The sequence below is a fragment of the Entelurus aequoreus genome, linkage group LG02 (genome assembly GCF_033978785.1).
Source record: "Entelurus aequoreus isolate RoL-2023_Sb linkage group LG02, RoL_Eaeq_v1.1, whole genome shotgun sequence".
Taxonomy (NCBI): domain Eukaryota; kingdom Metazoa; phylum Chordata; class Actinopteri; order Syngnathiformes; family Syngnathidae; genus Entelurus; species Entelurus aequoreus.
In genome coordinates, this window is record NC_084732.1 from 42,209,166 (window position 1) to 42,231,579 (window position 22,414).

The 22,414-nt window shown below is 39.9% G+C and overlaps 2 protein-coding genes across 4 annotated transcripts in view; one reads left to right on the forward strand and one right to left on the reverse strand.

Annotated features, from left to right (window-relative positions):
• Nucleotides 1-8,637, forward strand: atmin (ATM interactor). Its single transcript, XM_062026907.1, has 4 exons — nucleotides 1-315; nucleotides 2,875-3,000; nucleotides 4,904-5,103; nucleotides 5,190-8,637. The coding sequence occupies exons 1-4, from the start codon at nucleotides 37-39 to the stop codon at nucleotides 6,922-6,924; spliced, it is 2,340 nt and encodes a 779-aa protein (XP_061882891.1). The 5' UTR covers nucleotides 1-36; the 3' UTR covers nucleotides 6,925-8,637.
• The window catches only part of LOC133634023 (uncharacterized), a 22,749-nt gene continuing 1,762 nt past the window's right edge, over nucleotides 1,428-22,414 (reverse strand). The window contains exons 2-6 of one of the 3 annotated variants that reach the window (XM_062026940.1): nucleotides 9,728-9,831; nucleotides 9,482-9,657; nucleotides 9,247-9,412; nucleotides 2,301-2,372; nucleotides 1,428-2,208 (exon numbers count right to left, since the gene is read on the reverse strand). In XM_062026940.1, coding sequence (XP_061882924.1) covers nucleotides 2,120-2,208; nucleotides 2,301-2,372; nucleotides 9,247-9,412; nucleotides 9,482-9,643 — 489 coding nt within the window. In that variant the 5' untranslated portion in view covers nucleotides 9,644-9,657; nucleotides 9,728-9,831 and the 3' untranslated portion in view covers nucleotides 1,428-2,119. Of the gene's footprint in view, nucleotides 2,209-2,262; nucleotides 2,373-7,919; nucleotides 9,413-9,481; nucleotides 9,658-9,727; nucleotides 9,832-22,414 lie in introns of those variants that run through there. The other 2 variants (XM_062026951.1, XM_062026930.1) reach the window with 2 other exon arrangements.

Genomic DNA, 22,414 nt, shown 5'->3' on the forward strand with positions numbered 1-22,414 from the left:
ATGGGGCATTAATGCGACAGCCCATTCAATCGGAGCATGGTTACAGGACTGACCACTGGGAGTGACTGTCAACATACAAACATGGCTGCCTCTTCGGCTACAGACAAGGCGATGCCCGGTGATAACGTACCCGAAGACATTCCCCGTGGTCCCCAAGAAGCTGTGTCGCAGTCTCGGGAGATAATTAAACCGTCCATAGTGGAGCTGACCAAAGAAGTGAGAACAAACATCCTCTGCACGGTCAAAGGATGTGGAAAGATCCTTCCCAACACACCTGCATTGAACATGCATCTTGTCAAGTCGCACAGAGTAAAGGTAAAACACTAGAATGTTCTGGAACACATGCATGCTAGCCTAGCTCACTTTGCTGGGAATTCGGTTTACGTTGCACTATTAAAAAACGTACGTCATCAGTATTTACTTATTAGAACGGGTCAAATCTATTGATAGTAAAGAAAAGGACGTGCGGTTGTTTAGCAAACGTTGCAAAGGGAAGTTTATTTAGTTAAATGACAAAACGTGATTTAGCTAGGAGGCTAACGTGTATGTATCTTAAAGAAAGTAAGGATTTGGCTGAAAATGTTTTTTGCCTTGCTTTACTATTGTCTAAATCCACTCGTGGTTGTCATTCCAAAGCTGTTATCCAACGTTTACTGTGGAGGCGGTAAAAGCGGCAAGCAGGCTTTTCGTGGGAGTAATTCATGTGTTTGTCTACCATGAATGAGAGAGGCCCTTTGCACGCAAAGGTTGTCTCTTCTACAGCAAGCTTTGGCAATAAGCACTTTTGTTTAAACAGGCTGAATGGTAATTGTAATGCAAAGGCCTTTCAGTGTTTTGTTTGTGTTGTTTTACATTACTGCACAAATGATGTTCTAATAGTGGACCAAAGGCCGGTTTATGACAAATCAATATTCTCCCTCTCAAGAAGTACCTTTGTGAAATTACATAATGTAAATCAGCATTTTTAAACATGCATTTTTGTGTCAAAATATCACTTACACATTTTTTTTGAAGAAATAAGTTAAAATACGATCTAAACAAAATTTGTTGAACGTTTGCCTCAGCCGCAGGTACTTGTTCTTCTTGCCTAAATGCCATTGAATTAGGTTAGGAGCACCGAAACAAGCTTGCTCGTTAGCTTAACCATCTAGCTAGCTTACTTGTTGTCGCCTCCATTCTTCTCGGAGCCACCACATTGACGTCTGTCCACTTTGCTGATAATATTTGGACATTTACAATCTGAACGCTGTTAGTTCCGAACTAGTTATAGTCAAGAGTATTTATTAGTAGCCAGTGAGAAGGTATATATTTTTTTACAGATTGTAAACATAGGGCACAACACAAAGTACATTACCCAAGAGGCATGTTATGGAATTTTATCATTTTCAATTATGATAATGTTAGTAAATTATCTACTAAAACCCCTCAAAATTCTACAGTACATTACATGGGACATGCAAGTGGAAAAAAACAGCCAAAAATGGTTGGTAGATGAGAATAAAGGTAAAGTATAGTGTAGAAATGCACCCGATTGCAGGAAATGTAGTCTTGATTTTCAAAACTGTATATCGGGGTTTGCGTGGCAGAACTTCATGCTGATAGAAATGTTCCTCTTTGTCTCAATTTTATTTTCTTAAATGAAGCTCACATATCTGGTTAAATGTGTGACAGTGTCCACACCTGCATTTGGTGTGTCATATAAGCTACTTGTTCGACAATGACAATTGCCTTCCACCGGTCCGGAGACTCTTACACTTCACACTCTTGCCCCAGCATTACGTCATTCCCATTTACACAGAATCTGTTCCAGCTCTAATGCCAGTGTGGTTGAAAGACTTGTCAGTGTCAGCAATTTTAGGCTTGGACAGCACGAGGATCACATTTGTACCAGTGAGTAGCTGCATAAAAAACTCAAGCAGTATGCATAATTGGGACATGGATCAAGCATGTTATTCATAATCTACAGTGATTTGGCAGTTCTTCTGGCAGATGTAGTAATTATGTACTCTGGTCGACAGGATGACAGAGCACTGCTTCAATTACTCACTCTGCATGCATCCACTATTATTCATTGGGGTCCAACAGAGAGTCCTCTACAGAGTCCTCTACAGGGGAATACCTAGGGTGAGCGAGAAGATTGCTGTAAGGAGAATGAGACTAGCAGGGCACTGCCAAAGGCATCAGGAGCTGCCAGCCAGCAAATTGGTACTGTGGGAACCAACACATGGGCATCGGTCAAGAGGACGTCCCACACTAACATACGTGGATGTACTCAAGAAGGATGCAGGAGGTCAGAGTACCAAGGAACTGGCCAAATGTATGGAGAATCGGAATGACTGGAAGCAACGATGGAAGGCTCGTCTGAGGACGACCTAGAGAGAGAGAGAGAATGTGTTTTGATAAGAACCACTTGAACATTCCCTTTTATATTTGCACAACAACAATATATCCAGTCGTCTTAATTAAATTGACTCATGCTTGAGCCTACTACCATATTATGTTTGAAGCAATGCATTGCATTCATTATATTTGTTAAATGATTATGTATTTGACTTCTTAATGATCAGAGTTTTTAGCCTCTGCTTCCTCTGATGTTTGGGTAGATGGAGGTGACCTTGGCCACACTTTGGCTGCAGCAGTAATAATGTTTTGCTGCCTGAAGGCTTGTCTGTTAGTCCAATACAAAAGTATTGTACTTCTCTCATGAATAAAATGTTGATCATTCGTTAATAATGTTTGCCCTTCCTCTGACTTAAAAAAAAGAAGGGCAATACTGGTGTCACCTGTTAATTCTTAACACTGTACTATTAGTTGGTCTGATGCAAGAAACACACTAAAAGGTAAATGCATATTTTTTTGTTCTGTCTCCCTCAGGATGGTATTGTCAACCCCACTGTCAGAAAGGACATGAAGACTTGCAAAAAGCTATACTGCTGCCCCATAGAGGGCTGTCCGAGAGGGCCAGGAAGACCCTTTTCCCAATTCTCCCTGGTGAAACAAGTAAGCTTTCACCAAATCTAAGGTCCTGGCCACACTGTACATTTTTTTTAGGTGGGAACAGTGAAGTATTGTACAGCCTTGCATATCCAAATGGAAATGGCATTCTGTTTGGTGTGAAACAATAGTTTTTGAAAACTCCAGAGTGGGAAAGTCTGATAACGCTGCCTTGTCGTTACTGAGTGCACAAGAAAACTACTACTTTTTGATAACCATGACATCGCTGCGCCATCACGCTGTCGTGATCATACAAAAGAGAGTAACAGAGCAGACAATGGTGAACAACAAAGCTGTGTTTGTGCTGTAGTTACTGCTATTAGGTCTATGGCAACAAAACCTTGTCATCGACCAACTAGAATGTGCAACACAGGTGCTTACACAATCATAAACACGTCATGTTATTTTAAATATTACATTGTCAAGCTAGTACTACCAGAAGAACGGATACTTTGTCTCCTTGACAATTGTATACTACTGCGAAAATACTGTAGTGCTGAACAATTATTCAACATCAAATTGACATTGAGGTTTTAATTACTGCAATAACCCAACTGCAAGGGGCTGAGGTTTATTTTTTACTCTTCCCCCAGTCCTTGGACTGCTGGCCAATCTAAGGTTTGTGACAGGAAACCGCAAGTTTGTATGCGCTGCAGTTGATGCAATCAGTGTGCTAATAACATACACCACTTGCGTTGTATTACTGTACAGTACTACTATACAGTATTTTCAAAATCTTAATGGTGACATTGTAAAATGGCTGAAGAAACTGGTTTGTGACAGCAGTACGAGGCCGGTCAACTTACCGGTAGTTTGAAACGGGTGGACGGCAATTAAGCTACGGCAGGCGGCCAAGGATGGTATAAGCAAACATGGGCGTTGTACACATAAATCCAAATATTTTTGAAAGTATATTATTGCAAATTTCTCCAATGTGTGGCAAGACAATAATATGTTGATAAAAGTACCATGCCTTCCTTCACTTATAAAAATTCCAAATCTAATGGTTATTAAAATTTTTGACATAAAAATCGCAATGAAAGACTAAATAGAGTAATCTATATACACACAAATATCTGCAATATCCCCTTATGTATGTCCCCTCTGAGGCTGTCTTGTGTCTCAGAATATAATCTATTTGTCTATCAAACATGAGCATGACAAAAATACTATTTCGAATGTTTCACCTCAATATTAAAACACCAACACAAAAATTATGCATCGTAACTTTTAACACATTAAGCGTTACACCGCTGGCTAGCTCTGATCTGACAGCAGTAGCTTGTCAAAATTAAAACATGATCAGACCTACCCAAAGCACAATTATGCGTTGTTTGACCACTCCAAAGGGATTCGAAGAAAGCTGATGAATGAGGTGAGTTTTAGGAGTCGAGAAGTCATCTGTCATATCTCCACTATCTGATCTCAAGGGTTATGGGTCAAATGCAGAGAATAATTTCGCCACACCTAGTATGTGTGTGACAATCATGGGTACTTTAACTTTAACTATACCCGGTGGCAGTGGTTACCAGCTGCCTATCTGACGAGTTGGAAACATATTAGGGTCTCAGTAATGGCAAGGCATCGTGTTACATTATTTTCACCTGGTGACATTTTCTCGTCTTAATGTGACTCAATGATACAACAAGGTTTGGATGTGTTTTTTTTTAACCGGCAGCAAAACACATTTTTCCACATAGACGGAGCCTAAATGCATGCATGATTCAGGTGTTAGTGGTAGCTCGAAATGTGTTCAAATGACATAATATTCATAGATATTGGCTAATGTACATGCATGTATTATTTTTCTTTAAACTTGGGCAACTGCCAATCTAATAAAGAGTTAATTTTTTTTAGTTTATTTTCTTTTTATTTGTCATTATTAACCTACTTTAATTCAATTTCTCAGCATTTTATGAAGATGCATGCAGAGAAGAAACACAAGTGCTCCAAGTGCAACAATGGCTACAGCACTGAGTGGGACCTCAAGAGACACATTGAGGACTGTGGGAAGACTTACCAGTGTACATGTGGCTGTCCGTATGCCAGCCGGGCTGCCCTACTATCACATATCCTTCGGACAGGACATGAGATTCCTACTGAACACAGGCATGTATATTAATAATTTACCAATTTATCTAGCAATATTCAAAAACCTTTACCTTCATAAACCCTTTAACCTTTTTTCATATTAGAATTCCTCCAGTAAAAAGGCGAAAGATGGAGAAACTCTCAAATTCTGAAAAGGGGAAGACCAGTGATGCTGTGATCATGCCTTCCACTTATGAAGTTACTGAGGATACACCACCTTCTGACATCATCATTCAAAGTTCGGACTTGGCCAGCCAGATGTCCAATGGCAACACGATCCTCCAGAAGCCACTTCTACCCAAACCCAATATGGCTTTGGTCAGTGTTCCTGTGATGCAGCTGGCTCACTTGCCTGTCCTCCTCCCTTCTACAGAGAGTGGAGCTCTCAGGTCAGTAGTGTTAGCGGTCAACAGCCAAGGCTCTGTTAGCACCCTCCACCTCCTGCCACAGGCCTCTGGAGCTGTAGTGCCTCAGGTGGATGCTAAGAGTTTAGTTTTTCAGGACAGTATGCCTACTTCTCGCTCTGGCCTTGGGCCAATCAGCACAGGGGTACAGGTCAGGCTTGGCAGTCCGGTCACACTTGACTCAGGACGAGGAAGGAGCACATCTACCAACATTCAGACAGACAAGTCATATCTGGCAAAAATACCTGCAGGGGTCGCAGAGGGGATCGGATTGTGTTCTGTGGGCGAGCCTGCTGTATCATCCTGCTCCCAGACGGACATCAGTGTGAGTGCCCAAATTCTCCTGCCAGTCAGTGTTCAAACCCAGACCTTGTACACCCGAGCCAAAGCCACAGCAACTATCGGGGCTCAGACCGACAGCCAATCCCTAAACCAAAGTACTTGCTCCTTTTCATTTGTGCCGCCATTTAAAACCAGGCAGACCCAGACCTACTTCACCATTCCACAATTGGAGGAGAAGGTTCATGATCAGTCCATCATGTGCTCTGACTTTTTTGGAGGGGACTCCCTGAGTGTCTCCACTCAGACAGCGCTGCACAGAGATGAACCTCTGCTTGCCACAGGAAGTCGTTTATATGAGGATGCAAAGGCAACAGGAGCCATGTGTTTTGGGGCTCAGACAGACGAACTGAACCCAAACAACGTTGCAGACAACCAAACCCAAACAATGACCTTGTTAAATGATTTGGAAAACATTCTCTCTGGCCATCAAGTGCTGACCGACACCACCACAGTTTGTGGTTCAAGCTTGACCCCCGTTCAGGAGCAGCACAGTACCATGGATTTTGACTTTGAAGAGTTTCTGAGTTCTGTGCACATTCAAACACAGACAGAGGAGAGCCACCTGGGAGGACTGAATGAAGACACACCACTTGAGTCTCTGGACATCCAGACCCAGACTGATTTCTTCCTGATGGATGATATAGACCAAAGTGAGGGAACAAATCGAACCCAAACCAGTGACTTGGAGCTATTTGACACTCAAACTCAGACTGATCTAAATTTCCTTCTAAGTGCTGGAAGTCACCTGCCCCTTGGTAGCATCCTGCGCCATTCAAGCTTTTCTATGAGCACAGAGTCTTCTGACACTGAAACGCAAACCGATCTGCCTTCGTTTGCTCCCTGCCTACCTGCTCAGTCCCCCGTCACTCAGGGGGAACAGGGAAGGCTTTTAAACAGCACAGAGACACAGACCAGCCAGGTGGAGGTCTTCGGACACCTCTTCTTGACGAGCAATGAAACCCAAACGGTCATGGATGACTTCTTGTCGGCCGATTTGGCATGGAACATTGATTGCCATTTCAGCTCTGTGGAAACTCAGACATGTGAAGAGCTTTTTGCTCTCTTTCAGCACCCTGAGAAACCCAACCGCTGAAAATATTCTAACGGAGCTGCCTGATGTCCTTGGTCACTTGCCTCTATCTATCATAAGAATGAGCGAAGGCTGTCCAATAGTGGATTAGCCATTAAGTTAAATGAAGTCCGTAAACATGTCTTTGAACCATTCCACTTAGGACACATTGTCCCAGAGCGTTTCTAGGTTTGTTTCCTGACTGCTTAGTGCACTTTATAGCTCGATGGGCCGAATGTTTCAGCTCAGTTATTACATATTTGTTTGCACATAAATGTTGTGTAATGTGTGTAGTCTGAAATGCTACTTTTTTGTTTGTCCTTTTTTTTGGTATTTGCTAGCATAGTGTTTGCTAGCATAGTGTACTTAAACATAACATTACATCTGCGGTTAATCCAGGCTACTGTATTTAAATACGCATGAAATGCATGAAACAAGTTAGTTTACACATCTGCAGTTGCTTTGTGTGTATTTAGTATGTGCATAAAGTCTTCAGTTTATCCACACAAGCATCTTAATGGTTGCTTAACCGATATAAAGGCAAGCACACAATACCATCAACACAGCTGCACTAGTGAGACTTTCTGGATGAAGCCTAACTGAACAAGGAAGTCGGAGTAAAAAAAATACAACAAAAATGCACAAGTACAAAGTAAACGTTTTGTTGTAGCACACCTTTTGAGTGAAGGGAAAATAGATATTTTGATGTGGTCATTTTTGTAGGTAACTGATGCTAAGCTGTCTCTGTATGACTTATTCATTAGCTTGGTGTCCGTATATAGGCTGGCAGTGAGTTCAAAGTCATGTTGCTGCAAAGCATATTAGTATTACCTGCCATCGTGAAAAACTTAATGCATGTCACAAACAATTACTAAATCCATTTTATGCTGATTGTGTTGCACTGAGTTACCTCAAATTGATAACGCACCCTAAGCAGGTCATGTTCTACTCTGGAGCAAAAATATTAACTAAGTTGATGGTGCCTTAACACAAGTGTTATCTTTTCTTAGTATATTATGTTTAACAAAAATAATCACAATACTTTTTGCATTGTATTTTTATTGTGGTTGCATGATATTCCGCATATTGTTTCTATACAACGGCTTACACATTACAATGTGAAAACATTGTTTTCTTTTCTGCATCACATTTCAACATGTGTTGGTCATGTGTTTCTTGGAACATTCTTTTTTTTTAAATTGAGTTCTCGTGTGTTTCTTGCAGAAGAAAAACATTAAGCAGATATTTTTACATTTAGTTGTTGACATACAATATATACATCCACATACTCCAAACATGATCAGTAAAGAGAATATGGCTCGACCTTATCAAGTTTAAAGTCTAAAACTTTTTGGACCACTTATCAATTCAAAGATTTAGGTAAGTGTAGATATTTGAGCCTCTATGTAGACTAGAGAAATGCAAAATACATTCGAACTTGTCCACCCAATTGTTTATAATTGAATATGTGCATTGTATAATCAACTCTAGAAAAGAATGGTTTGTATCTAAGGCCCCCAAACAATTATGACACTCCTCCATGCCAATGGTAAGCGAATGCATACTTCTAATTGCAACTGTAGATACATTGTTGGTTTTAAACGTAAAATTGTTATAAGATCATGCATGGTTTTTCTAGCACAAAATGTTTAAGTATGTTGGTAGAAACAAATGTTTGCTTGATTTAATGGCAAAGACGTTAACCACAGGTTCTTAATAAACTGCTGGAACATATCGTGTTTTTTTAATATGCTTCTTTGTTTGGTCTTGTGTAGAATCTGTAAAATGTTGAACAATAGACCTCATTAAAAGAAATTACTGAGACTAGTTTTCAACTGTAATGCTATACACCACATTTGAGATGTGGCAGTAAGTTTACTTTTGCGGTCAGCTTTGCTGACGTTGCCTAAAATTAGAGTGCACTCAGGGAACTATGCATTAACTTTTATATTATAAAAACAAATGGCAATGTTGCGGACATACTCATCTACATGTCTTTTACAATTGTCTGTCATGTCCCTGCAGGGTTATTAATCTGTCATGGGGAGCAAAAATGTGGCTTTCATTTAATAGGAGGTAAAAATGTAAAGTTTGTAATGGGAACCACAGTACTTTTAGTCTGGTGGCGTTTTGAGGACTTTGAAGACCTGCTGCTCTTTGACGTGGTTTGAGGCAAATGTTGAAGTTGCAAAGGAATCCCACTGAGAGGGGCTTTCTCTTCGTGTAAGAGGTGTGACATGTCTTCGTCCACACCATCCGGTGCGAGCCACTCCGGGGACTCTGGCTGCACCCTCTGGCTGGATGGCGTGGGTTTCTTCAAATTTTGAGGGGTTGAATGGGACTCACTGCAGTGTTCACCGCCGCTGGCTAAGGTGTCGCCGCAAGAGGTTGTTGGTTCAACTATGTGCAAGGGTGCTGGGTTGTCTGTCTCCTTGCGCTGCTTTGGTTTCTTGTCTCTCTTTTGAGGAAGAAGAATGCCACTGATTGGAGCCACTCTGTCCCAGCCACACACCTTTTTAGAACAAAAATATTAGTTTTATCTTTGTCAACATGGATTTTAAAAAAGTACAGATCCACTCACAGCCTCTTCCCAACCAGGATAGCAGTGATACTCATACGGCTCCACTTCTTTCAAAAAGGCCTCCTCACTTATGTCAAGAAGGGCATCCACATGAATCCTTTGTGCTCTGTAAAACTCAGCCGCATCTTCCTCATCTGGAATCTCCTCGTCTGATCCATTCATAGCTGTGAGCTCCCCTGTGTGGGATGATTGACAAAAAACTATCTTAAAAATGGTTCTTAGTAAAAGAATAATATGTAACCTCACCTCGAATAGTTGAGAAGACTACAATGCTGTGTCTGTTAAATACCCCTCCCACCCATCAGTGAGCCCTGGGATGGATTCTTGCGGCCACTCTTTCAAGAGTTATGCTAAAGAAATGAAAAAGTCAATATTATTTTATGACATTTCCTAATTGTATCTCGTCATTGAGATATCATTTTAGGGAATGAAAGCATCCAAGGTCATTTCAGCTAGTGTACATGAAGTTAACGTGTGCATTTTTAAGTGGCTGTGTTGTTCTTGTGAAGATAAATAATTAAATCATTAGAATACATTTTTGTGAAAGAACTGCGCCGCTTACACTACCGTTCAAAAGTTTGGGGTCACATTGAAATGTCCTTATTTTTGAAGGAAAAGCACTGTACTTTTCAATGAAGATAACTTTAAACTAGTCTTAACTTTAAAGAAATACACTCTATACATTGCTAATGTGGTATATGTGGTAAATGACTATTCTAGCTGCAAATGTCTGGTTTTTGGTGCAATATCTACATAGGTGTATAGAGGCCCATTTCCAGCAACTATCAACTATTGCTCAAAAATAATTATGAACTAAAGCCAATGTATATCTTAAGATAATTCCACTTTAAAATGATAGCATATTTTGTGTTTTTGCCATAACAAACTTGAGTTTTGAGAAAAAGACCTTAAAACACAAAAATAAACAATACATATACTTTATATCGCCAGATGCACCTGGAATTGATCAAGCGTTGAATAAAAAAACAAAACACAATTACTTATTTATAACACTATGACTGAGGACCCCCTGGGACCAAACCTGAGGGTATAACCTGAAAGGTTGAAAAAAATCAAAATAAAAGTCAAACATAAAAACAAAATATGTTGTAGATACAAATATCGTGCATGCCTTACACTTGCCTTGGCAACTGATGTCTAAATAGATAATATTCATTGTTGAGGGTATATCAGACCATTTCTTAAGAATTACAAATATTTCAATGCCGTACTCAAACGTTTATGACCGCTTGCATAGTGTTGTACCATCATAAGTTTTTATTTCACTGTAAAACAGCTATTAATTGAACAAAATGTTATTATTGTGGCTGTTGTTTGCAGTAGTAAAGAACCACACTGCATCATACTAAGTTTTCTAATAATATGCAGCTAAACAAGGCTACCAAGTATACACCATTAGATGGACAGTAACACTCTAATTCTGTTCAAATGCTTTTCATATTGTTTGTGCCCCTGGTGAAGGCCGGCTGGCTGAAACGCATTGGGATATAACGTGCTTCCTTTTTTTGGGAATTGTGCCTAAAATTCACAATCCTTTTGAGAGACTGAAACACGTTTTTTTTTTTTTTAAAGCATTCCAACTGAATAATCGTCAAAAGTAGGCTTACAATGGAGCCAAAGGGAACCATGACGTCATTGGGTCTATTTTGAGTATAAAACCCAACAAATAACCTTTCATAAAGCACCAACAATACTCCAGTTACATTTGGTGACCTGAATATTAACCACGTCTTAGCAATATTGTTATAAGCACTAACATTAAGAACCTACGTTTAGCGGCGTATTGATCAAAGAGCGGTAACTTCCTTACTGTATTGACATCATGAGCTGGTGAGCTGCTTTCTTGCATCGCAGCTCGTGAAAATGTATTCTGATAATAAATCATGTCTCTCAACTGGATAGTAAAATGATGTAGACATAATCTGAGAAGTTGCTACACTTTGACAGCCGATTTAAACACGGAAATGGCGAGAAAGAGCCGAAAAGACGTTCGTTCCACCCTCCTTTTTCGTCGCAAGGATTATGAGTCATTCTTAATCTAAACGGGAACATATCAATACCCTAACAGCCGGCATCCCAGTGAGAGCAGACATTGTACAGTGAGTGATTTTTCATTGTGTTTGATGGCTCTCATGATGTATGTAGTGAGCAATAATCCGTGATGTTGTTGAAAGAAAAAGCGAATGTTGTGATGCGTCTATCAAATTAGTACGCAGATTCATGCTTAAAATTATCAAAATATGTAAAACACATGTTATTATGAATCTTCCTGTTACCAAATTACATATTTAATTAAAGTGTGTATATAAAACATTGATGGAGGTGTTTGGATTTTTTAAAGCGCTTTATTGGCAGTAGAGCAGCGCCCATAGGCTCAATTGTAAGTGGATGTTTGCTTGCTTATATTCTATTTAGAATGCATAAAAAAGAAAAACATACATGTGCTCGTTTTACATGAGGATTGTGAATGATTGGCAAAATTCCCCCTCCAAAAAGTGCAGTTTCCTTTTAATGGCATTTTAACAGAAATAGAGAGTGCATTTTTGTTTTTTATGGGATTTTGTAAAATTGTTGTCCCTATTCCAAAGAGCACCCCTTTTTGATGACCCCTTCACTTTTGTAAGGCCCTAACAGTGTTCCTCTTTGCTTTTTTGTATTGTAATATTAATATTATTGTATTACAGTATGTGTATATATATGTATATATATATATATATATATATATGTATATATATATGTATATATATATATATATATATATATATATATATATATATATATATATATATATATATATATATATATTAGTTGGGTTGTGTGTCTAGCCTTGGTACTGAAATTTTGACATTTTAAGAGTGCTTTTAATTTGCCCTAAAGGGAACATGCAGTTTTGCTGGTCCGTATAGTTTTAATGCAAATGAGCTGGGTTTGTCAATGCCTGTCTTTCCCGCAGCAGGGCTCCTCCAAAAAGCACTATAATGCACGTTATCTACTTTTTAAATATTACCCTTTTCCACCGAAAACACAATAACTTTATTACTAAAACTTTTACCTTACTAAATAAAATGGTTTGTACCACACCTCAAAGTTCAGGGTAATGTATTTAAAATAGGATGATGACATATGAAGGAGAGGTTTATTTATTTACTAAGACCATGTAAACAGACAATATTTGGTAGGATTGTTTTTTTTTTCTGCTTTGCTAAAGAAACTAGCCCAAAGCCACGGCAAAGAAAGGTGTGCTTAAACTGCAGTTAAATCGACATGTAAAAAAATATTACGTCAATAATAAGTTATTGCTTATCAGTAGGGATGTTCCGATACAGATCATGAGTGAGATCAGCCGATACCAATACCAATGCCGATCACATGTATTAAGTGCACATTTTTCCGTTTATTTATGAGTGCTATTGAGACTTTAAAAATATCAAAACAATATTTAAACCAGATCCATGTTCTCTTTTATTACTACATACAACTGAGCAAAGAAAAGTCAATCATACACAATAACTTGACAAAAACTAAAATAACGCTCTATGAAAGTCCACCCGTGTCCCAGGAAATGTTCCCTGAGTTTGTAAATATCAACAAAAACAGCAACAAAATGATTTAGAAAATAAAAATGCATCCATCCAGCCATTCATTTCCTACCAATTGTCTCTCTTGTGGTTGCGGACAACTGAAAATTAAAATATCTAATTACTTTTTTATCGATCATATACTGATACTACCCTTGGTATGAACACAGCCAGTTTATGGATCGATCCGCCCTCCTATTACATGTTGTGTACTGACTGCAATAATGGTAACAGACCAACATCCATCCATCCATTTTCTACCGCTTATTCCCTTTGGGGTCGCGGGGGGCGCTGGAGCCTATCTCAGCTACAATCGGGCGGAAGGCGGGGTACACCCTGGACAAGTCGCCACCTCATCGCAGGGCCAACACAGATAGACAGACAACATTCACACACCAGGGCCAATTTAGTGTTGCCAATCAACCTATCCCCAGGTGCATGTCTTTGGAGGTGGGAGGAAGCCGGAGTACCCGGAGGGAACCCACGCAGTCACGTGGAGGACATGCAAACTCCACACAGAAAGATCCCGAGGCCGGGATTGAACCCAAGACTACTCAGGACCTTCGTATTGTGACCAACAGTTATATTATCCTCTCTCTAAACTCTTAGTTAATCTACTTGTTAATTTTCTGTTAGTAGCGGCTTGCAGTCTGCTCAGTAAGACAGTTCCATTTGGAATTCCTTAAATTTCCTTAAGCTCTTATTTCTTGGTTTTGTTTTGAACTAGCTTAGCGGTTAGCTTAGCTATTAGCCTGCTTCCTCCAGTCTTCATGCTCTTGCTGTGTAACATGTTTAGCATCGTCTTCCAGTGATAATGCGCCCTGATAATGATACTTAAAGGCCTACTGAAATGAATTTTTTTTATTTAAACGGGGATAGCAGATCTATTCTATGTGTCATACTTGATCATTTCGCGATATTGCCATATTTTTGCTGAAAGGATTTAGTATAGAACAACGACGATAAAGATTGCAACTTTTGGTATCTGATAAAAAAAAGGCTTGCCCCTACCGGAAGTAGCGTGACGTAGTCAGTTGAACATATACGCAAAGTTCCCTATTGTTTACAATGATGGCCGCATGAAGTGAGAGAGATTCGGACCGAGAAAGCGACAATTTCCCCATTAATTTGAGCGAGGATGAAAGATTTGTGGATGAGTAAAGTGCAAGTGAAGGACTAGTGGGGAGTTGAAGCTATTCAGATAGGGAAGATGCTGTAAGAGCCGGGGGTGACCTGATATTCAGCTGGGAATGACTACAACAGTAAATAAACACAAGACATATATATACTCTATTAGCCACAACACAACCAGGCTTATATTTAATATGCCACAAATTAATCCTGCATAAAAACACCTGCGTGTTTGTTATGCTAGCTCCTAGCTCCTCTGCTAGCTCCTAGCTCCATAGAACACGCCAATACAATTCAAACACCTGATCAACACACACCATCACTCAGCCCAAAAGACCGTTTCCTTAACCCAAGGTTCATAAAGCTTATATATTTTTAAAAAGTTACGTACGTGACGCGCACATACGGTCAAGTTATCGAATGTTTAGCAGCCAAGGCTGCATACTCACGGTACCTGATATTCAGCTGGGAATGACTACAACAGTAAATAAACACAAGACATATATATACTCTATTAGCCACAACACAACCAGGCTTATATTTAATATGCCACAAATTAATCCTGCATAATAACACCTGCGTGTTTGTTATGCTAGCTCCTAGCTCCTCTGCTAGCTCCTAGCTCCTAGCTCCATAGAACACGCCAATACAATTCAAACACCTGATCAACACACACAATCACTCAGCCCAAAAGACCGTTCACCTAACCCAAGGTTCATAAAGCTTATATATTTTTAAAAAGTTACGTACGTGACGCGCACGTAGGTACGGTATGTGTTATGCTAGCTCCTCTGCTAGCTCCTAGCTCCATAGAACACGCCAATACAATTCAAACACATGATCAACACACACAATCACTCAGCCCAAAAGACCGTTCACCTAATCCAAGGTTCATAAAGCTTATATATTTTTAAAAAGTTACGTACGTGACGCGCACGTAGGTACGGTACGTGTTATGCTAGCTCCTCTGCTAGCTCCTAGCTCCATAGAACACGCCAATACAATTCAAACACATGATCAACACACACAATCACTCAGCCCAAAAGACCGTTCACCTAACCCAAGGTTCATAAAGCTTATATATTTTAAAAAAGTTACGTACATACGCAAAAAAAAGCCAAAGCTGCATACTCACAGTAGCACGTCTGCGTCTTTGTCATCCAAATCAAAGTAATCCTGGTAAGAGTCTGTGTTGTCCCAGTTCTCTACAGGCGTCTGTGTATCCAAATCAAAAGTCCTCCTGGTTAGAGTCTCTGTTATCCGAGTTCTTCCATCTTGACTGCATCTTTCGGGAATGTAAACAAAGAAGCGCCGGCTGTGTACTGTTGTGGCTGACTACGTTCGAAAAATACGTCCATTTCGCACCGACAACTTTCTTCTTTGCTTGCTTGGCTTCCTTCTCCATAATGCAATGAACATGATTGAAACAGATTCACGAACACAGATGTCCAGAATACTGTGGAATTATGAAATGAAAACAGAGCTTTTTCGTATCGACTTCAATGTGGAAGGCATACCCGTGTTCGCCGGGCTACGTCACGCGCATACGTCATCCTCAGAGGCGTTTCGAACCGGAAGTTTAGCGGCAAATTTAAAATGTCACTTTATAAGTTAACCCGGCCGTATTGGCATGTGTTATAATGTTAAGATTTCATCATTGATATATAAACTATCAGACTGCGTGGTCGGTAGTAGTGGCTTTCAGTAGGCCTTTAAGAAACTAAAAAATGCAGTTTATTTTCCGTAATGGAGGTGATTATTAATTTAGGAGAGTGGGTTCTAATGGAGTAGGGATGTAACGCTAAACAGTAAAAATAATAACCGCGGTAAAACTTCTGACAGTTTATCGTATTAAATTAAAATGATCGAAAAACTGATTGTTAAACACACTATGATAAAATTATGAACCAACTAGCGTTAGCTAGCTAGCTAGTTTTAATGCTAACATAAACACATGAGACATTGTCTTTACCTGTTAAAAAAATGTCATACCCCAATCTAAACTTGTTTCAACACATTACTGTCTAACAACTAAGATATTCACATTGAACATAAAGACTGTGTCTTTTCTTAAAGTGAACAATCTGTACTCGAAAGTGACAAGTCGAAAAGGACCGAGTTATATTCAACCAGAAGTAAACTCGCGTGACGTCACATAAACCGTAAGTGAAGTAAAGTAAGCAACCGATATGCATTTATTAAAAAAACATTCTGAAACATTTCCGGATTAAAATAGAAGAAGATTAACATATTTAAACACTTAAATACAAATAATATGGCTCATATGAAGCCTTAACAATATTTAAAGTTTCTTCTACCAAGAATGTATATTGAGTGTCTATTTGTTTTAGTTATTTCAATGAAGTTAGTTTAAATATTTTTGTGTCATTATAAGTACTTTTTGAGCAAAAATACCGCAATAATAATAATAATAATAACAGTGACAATGTTGGTCACAATAACTGATAAGAAATGTGTATATCATTGCATCCCTAGCATGGAGACCCATAATTAGCTGCTGGCTGTTTTGTCAGCCGGTACACCAAAAATAAATAGCGAAAGTCAGACAGGATTAGTGATTGTGATTGGCATTAAAAGAAAGAAACGGCAATAGCTGATCACATACTTTTAACGAAAATCAACCAATCGATCGGCACATCCCTAGTTACCGGTAGCGGCCCTGAGAACACGGGAGTTGTTGGTAGAGGCTTGAAAAAGTATATATTGTGCATCCCTAAAACTGGTGGAAACAAGTCTATAGAGCAGGGGTGTCCAAACTTTTTCCACTGAGGGCCGCACACGGAAAAATTAAAGCATGTGGGGGCCATTTTGATATTTTTCATTTTCAAACCATAACAAAATATATGCATTGTTTATTTATTTTACCTTTAGGGGTCCCGGTAAAGGGTCTCAGTCATTAAAATGTTAAGAATAAGTCTGATTATTATTTTTTTAAAATTATTTAACGCTTACAGTAAATCTCTATATCAACTTCAAGTTGATATAAAGTAATACAAATTTTAAAAAATGTTTATGGCTTTTCTGTCAAAAACAACTTAGTTTTTTTTATAGTAAAACTGAAATATGCAGTATTTAGTCATTAGAGCCCTAAAAGATCAATAATGCAGGACACCATTGATTTGAATTCTTTCATATTTTTGAGTAATCACAGTGAAAAGATAAATAAAAAATCCCTAAATATATTTGGGATCCAAAAGGTGCCCCACTCATAAAGTAATACATTTTCATTAGGTTTTTCTTTTACTTTCAACACTTAAGTTACGAGATCAACTTCAGATATTTCTAGGGATGATGTTTGATAAGAAATTATCGAGTTCGAGCCTATTATTGAATCCTCTTATCGAACCGATTCCTTATCGATTCTCTTATCGAGTCCAGATAGGTTGTTGTATATGGAAAAAAACACACAATATTTGGTTTAACAAAAGCTCACTTTTATTATATAAGAAAAAAATAAAATCTAATAAATTAATAAATATTGACTGTTGTTACCCAAAGTATATTAAGTGGGATTTTTCAGAAGAACAAATATATACAGTAACACAAAAACAACCTGTCTCTGTGATCACTATAGGTGTATAAATAATACTATAGTGTTAAATAAAATCAGTCCCTTGGGCACAAAACTGAAAATAATACAGCTCTCCAAAAAGTGCACTTCTGCTGCTATTTGACATAACTGTTTGTTATGATGCTTTGACATTTTTGCATTTCATTTCTTTATTGAAAGAAAATTCTATGAGGAGAAAAGTTGTTTGCAAATGTGGTTACAATGCTAAAAAATGAAAAGTTAAAGCTAAAAAAAGAAATACACTTTATTGAGTTAACATTATTTCTTTATAGGGGGAAAGATTTGATTTTATGAGCTAGGAATATAACAACTACACTACCCAGCATGCAACGGGAGGGACGAGCATGCGCGGCAGCCCCGAAAAGTGTTGTTGCATGTCGTCCCACTCGGCAGCTAAGACGTCAAGAACTCAGCCAACACGCCTCGTCTGCATTATTTATAATTAGACAGACAACACATATAAAGTGTGATTTTGTTTTGTTTGCAACGAAAGAAAAAGAAAAGTTAAAAAAGGGAGATATGTTGTATATATATGTATGTGCTGCGGTTGCTTTAAGAACGTTGCGACAGCTGCGGTAAAGAAGGTGCGTTGCTAGCCTGGTTGCTATGTTTCCGGTCGGTCGTAAAAGTGTTCGTCATGTGTTTGTACCCTGCTCAAATCTCTCAGTAAAGTTATTCATTGTATTATACCTTTTGTTTTGAACTTTATTACACCTTGGAGCGCTTTTTCCGGCCCCTGCTTTCCCTATCTGCGCCTAATGACTGAGCTACGTGACGTAATTTCTTGTGATTTCTCACGGAGCATTTCTGGTCGGGACGGGATTCCAGGGATTCGAATAAAGAACCAACTCTTTTTCTTTACTATAGTGGTCTCGATAACGGGTACCGGTTATCAAAAAGGGATACGAATCCGAGGACTCGGTTCTTTTCTTATCGAACAACCGGGAAAACCGGTTTCGAGTATCATCCCTAGATATATCTGTCGATTTTATGCTGGAACTATTATTTTGTTTGTTTTATGCGCTTTTTCCAAAGAAAACTTTGATGTATTTATATGGCTACTACACAATATATACAATATTTACCACACAAAACATTTTAAAGTGAAATATTTGAAGTAATTGGAGCCCTGAAAATAATTCATTATAACATGGATTTTTTTTCATTATTTATTTTTTTTGAGCAATGGCAAAAAAAGAAAAATGAAGAAAGACAAAAGAAAAAAAAACAGCCTGCATGGCAGCTTTTGTGTCAACATTGCAACTTTTTCTCGTTAGATTTCACCTCATTCCACTTTTTTTAATGTTCTTTTTTATTTTTGCAATAGTATTTCCAGAATGTGTGGCGGGCCGGTAAACAATTAGCTGCGGGCCGCAAATGGCCCCCGGGCCGCACTTTGGACACCCCTGCTATAGAGTATACAATACCAAACAATACCATATCTGTACAATCAATCTGATTTCTGGGTAACCAGTGACTACTGCGAAAGGGCAGTTGACAACCAGGAAAGACTGGAAGACTTCCAGGAAAGTCTGGAGGACAGCAGGAAAGTCTGTACCGGGAGTGGGCGGCTAGTTACCCAACCCACTAGTCTCTTAGCCAGGAGACACCCAACCTCTAACTACGAAAACTAATAAGAAAAAACAACCCGAAGGCCCTCCGAGAGGCGGGGTGGAAGATGGGCCTAACAGGATTGACTACTCGGAAACGACTGGAACGGACATCGACAACGAGATGAAGACCTTCCGATTGTGCAGGTGTGGATGGGGGAAAGTGACCACATACAGGGGCTTACGGATTCATCAGGGGAGGAAGAAAAAGGAGAGTGAGAAGAAAGGCATACAACATCCTTGCACTGCTCCGGCAGATAAGACAAGCAGGACCCCCAGCCGGGGAGAGAACCACAGAGCCAAACATTGTTGATATGCGAATGGTAGAGGAAGAACCCCCTGAGCGGAGCAGTACCCCCCTGGCATGTGAGCATGCTGAAGATAGACCTGCCAGCCACTTGGGAAGGTACCATCAGTAGACCCATCAGCTGGGCCGACCTATGGAAGATGCCACAAGCCAGGCTCAGCTTCCTTCTTAGGGCAACCTATGACACCTTGCCATGCCCTAGAAACCTCCACCAGTGGTTCGGCCAGGAGGAGAGCTGTCCCCTGTGTGGTGCTCCCAACGCCAGCCTGCAGCACTTGCTATCAGGCTGCAAGATCGCGCTGACACAGGGTCGCTACAGATGGCGGCATGACCAAGTCCTGATGAAACTGGCCGAAGTCCTGGAGAGCAGTAGACAGGAGGCCAACAGCCATCCCATGGCCAAGAAACTTCCTGTCATGTTTGTGAGACCAGGGGAAGGCAAAGGAGACACCAGCCAACGAGGCACCCGCAATGTCCTCTCTCTTGCAAGGGACTGGAGTATGAGGGCTGATATCGGCAAACAGCTCCAGTTCCCCCGTGAGATCACCACCACTTCACTCCACCCAGACATCGTGCTGTGGTCTGCTGTTACCAAGTCTGCCATGCTGATCGAGCTCACCATCCCCTGGGAGGAGGGAATCCAGGCAGCCTACGAGCGCAAAGCAGCCAAATATGCAGATCTGGCTGCTGAGTGCAGAGAGGCAGGCTGGTCCACTACCATCTACCCTGTGGAAGTAGGCTGTCGGGGCTTCGTCGGTACATCAACTTTAAGGCTGCTCCGAGATGTGGGAAAGGGAAATCAAGGCCCTTGCTGAGGAAGCAGAAAAGGGAAGCTTCTGGTTGTGGCTGAGGAGGAGGGATAAGTACTGGGGGTCGAGGCAATAAGATGGGTCAGCTGCAGGGGGTGGCAGGGAGACGTCCCTGCCACCGCTCCGCCACCAGGAGGCGTTCCGGGGTTAAAGAGAGCGAAACTCCAATGAGCGGTGGTCCCCGGCTGATGACCCTGCAGCTGACCCAAGGCGCTGTAGGAGGCACGTCAGGCATACTTGCCCAGCAGAAACAATACCATATCTGTACAATCAATCTAGCTTGAGATATAATGTGTCACACACAACAACATATAACGCGATAAGTGGTAGAGGACACAAATGTTAGTAACATTAGCATAGCTATGTGGCCTAAGGTGCTAGAATTACACTGACATTTTAACAGCAACATCATGCTAGGTTAGCCTATTCACTGAAAAAAAATATATATTTCAAATTCACAGCTCGTAGGTCCGTGGCGCCAGGGTTTATTTTGAGTTTTGTAATGAAGCCTCTTTTTTTCACAGTCATGTTTATGCCATGAAAACCCGGAACTTTAAAAGCTACCGTTTGATCGCTTCTGAACATTATTATTTTTCTAATCCCTGATCATATCCTAAAACTCTTGTATTGGATCTCATTACATTGTGCAATTGTTGTGCCAATGAGTGTTGAGTATGATTTTTTTTTTCAATGTTATAACTATGTTTTCTGCAATCACAGAAGTAGGATAAACTGTGCATTATAAGACGAGGTAGGTGAACATTTTAACAAGGAGCTAAGAGGGTGTGAGTTACTTAGGATGTCTTGATAGTTTTTTGGTAGTCTGTGATTTAGGTGTCACTTGCCAGTTTTAATCAATAAGACTTCAAAGACGCTGGCCCTGCTCCAAACAGTTTCCTTGAAGACGTTTCCATGCACATACTCTTGATTGCTCAAATAGTTTTGTTGTATTTTCACACATAAATGTGAGGTCCCAGTGTCCATGTACTCTCTCTAATGCAACTATTGGTCATACGCTGTGTTTCTCCCGTACACGGGGGCACTTATTTCCTTGTAGGACGGATACATGTATTGCTTTTCCAGTTGACCTATGACTTCACACCAAAACGAGGCATCCATGCGGCTCGTCACAAGTCTTGTTGTGCCTATTGTCCACCGTAATGTTGGCACAGATGATCAATTTTACGTTTATAATGGCTGATGTTAAAAAGCATCAAGAAATGATTTTAGATTGTGTTACGAACATGACCATGTATGTAAATAATTCAATGTATATACTCTGATGATTATCTTGTGTGATGACTGTATTATGATGTTAGTATATATTTGATAGTATATATCTGTATCATGAATCAATTTAAGTGGACCCCGACTTAAACAAGTTGAAAAACGTATTCGGGTGTTACCATTTAGTGGTCAATTGTACGGAATATGTACTTCACTGTGCAATCTACTAATAAAAGTTTCAATCAATCAATCAATAAAACACTACGACCAAGAAGGTTTCGGAGCGGATGTGGGTCCGAAGCAAAGAAAGACTAGTGGCAGAGAGTTGTTTTGAAGGAATTTTCAAACGGGGAGACGTGGAAAGAAAACATTCGAATAACTCGGAGTTCATTCAGAAGGCTTTGTGGATTGATGAGAGTTTTGGGTCAGAAGGAAAAGACTGTTCGTGCCCCGATACGGCTCCAGATGAGGGTTGCTATCGTTTTGTACAAGCTTGCCAGTTGTGTAGAATACAGTTATTGCTAATCATTTTGGAGTGTACAAAGGCAGTGTGAAAAGGTTTGTGTGTTCACTTTCTTCTTTGCCTTGTGATATGTCTGCTTAATTCGTTTCCATCTCATTTGTATTTTGTTTTCGGTAGTCCAATTGAAGCCAGCAT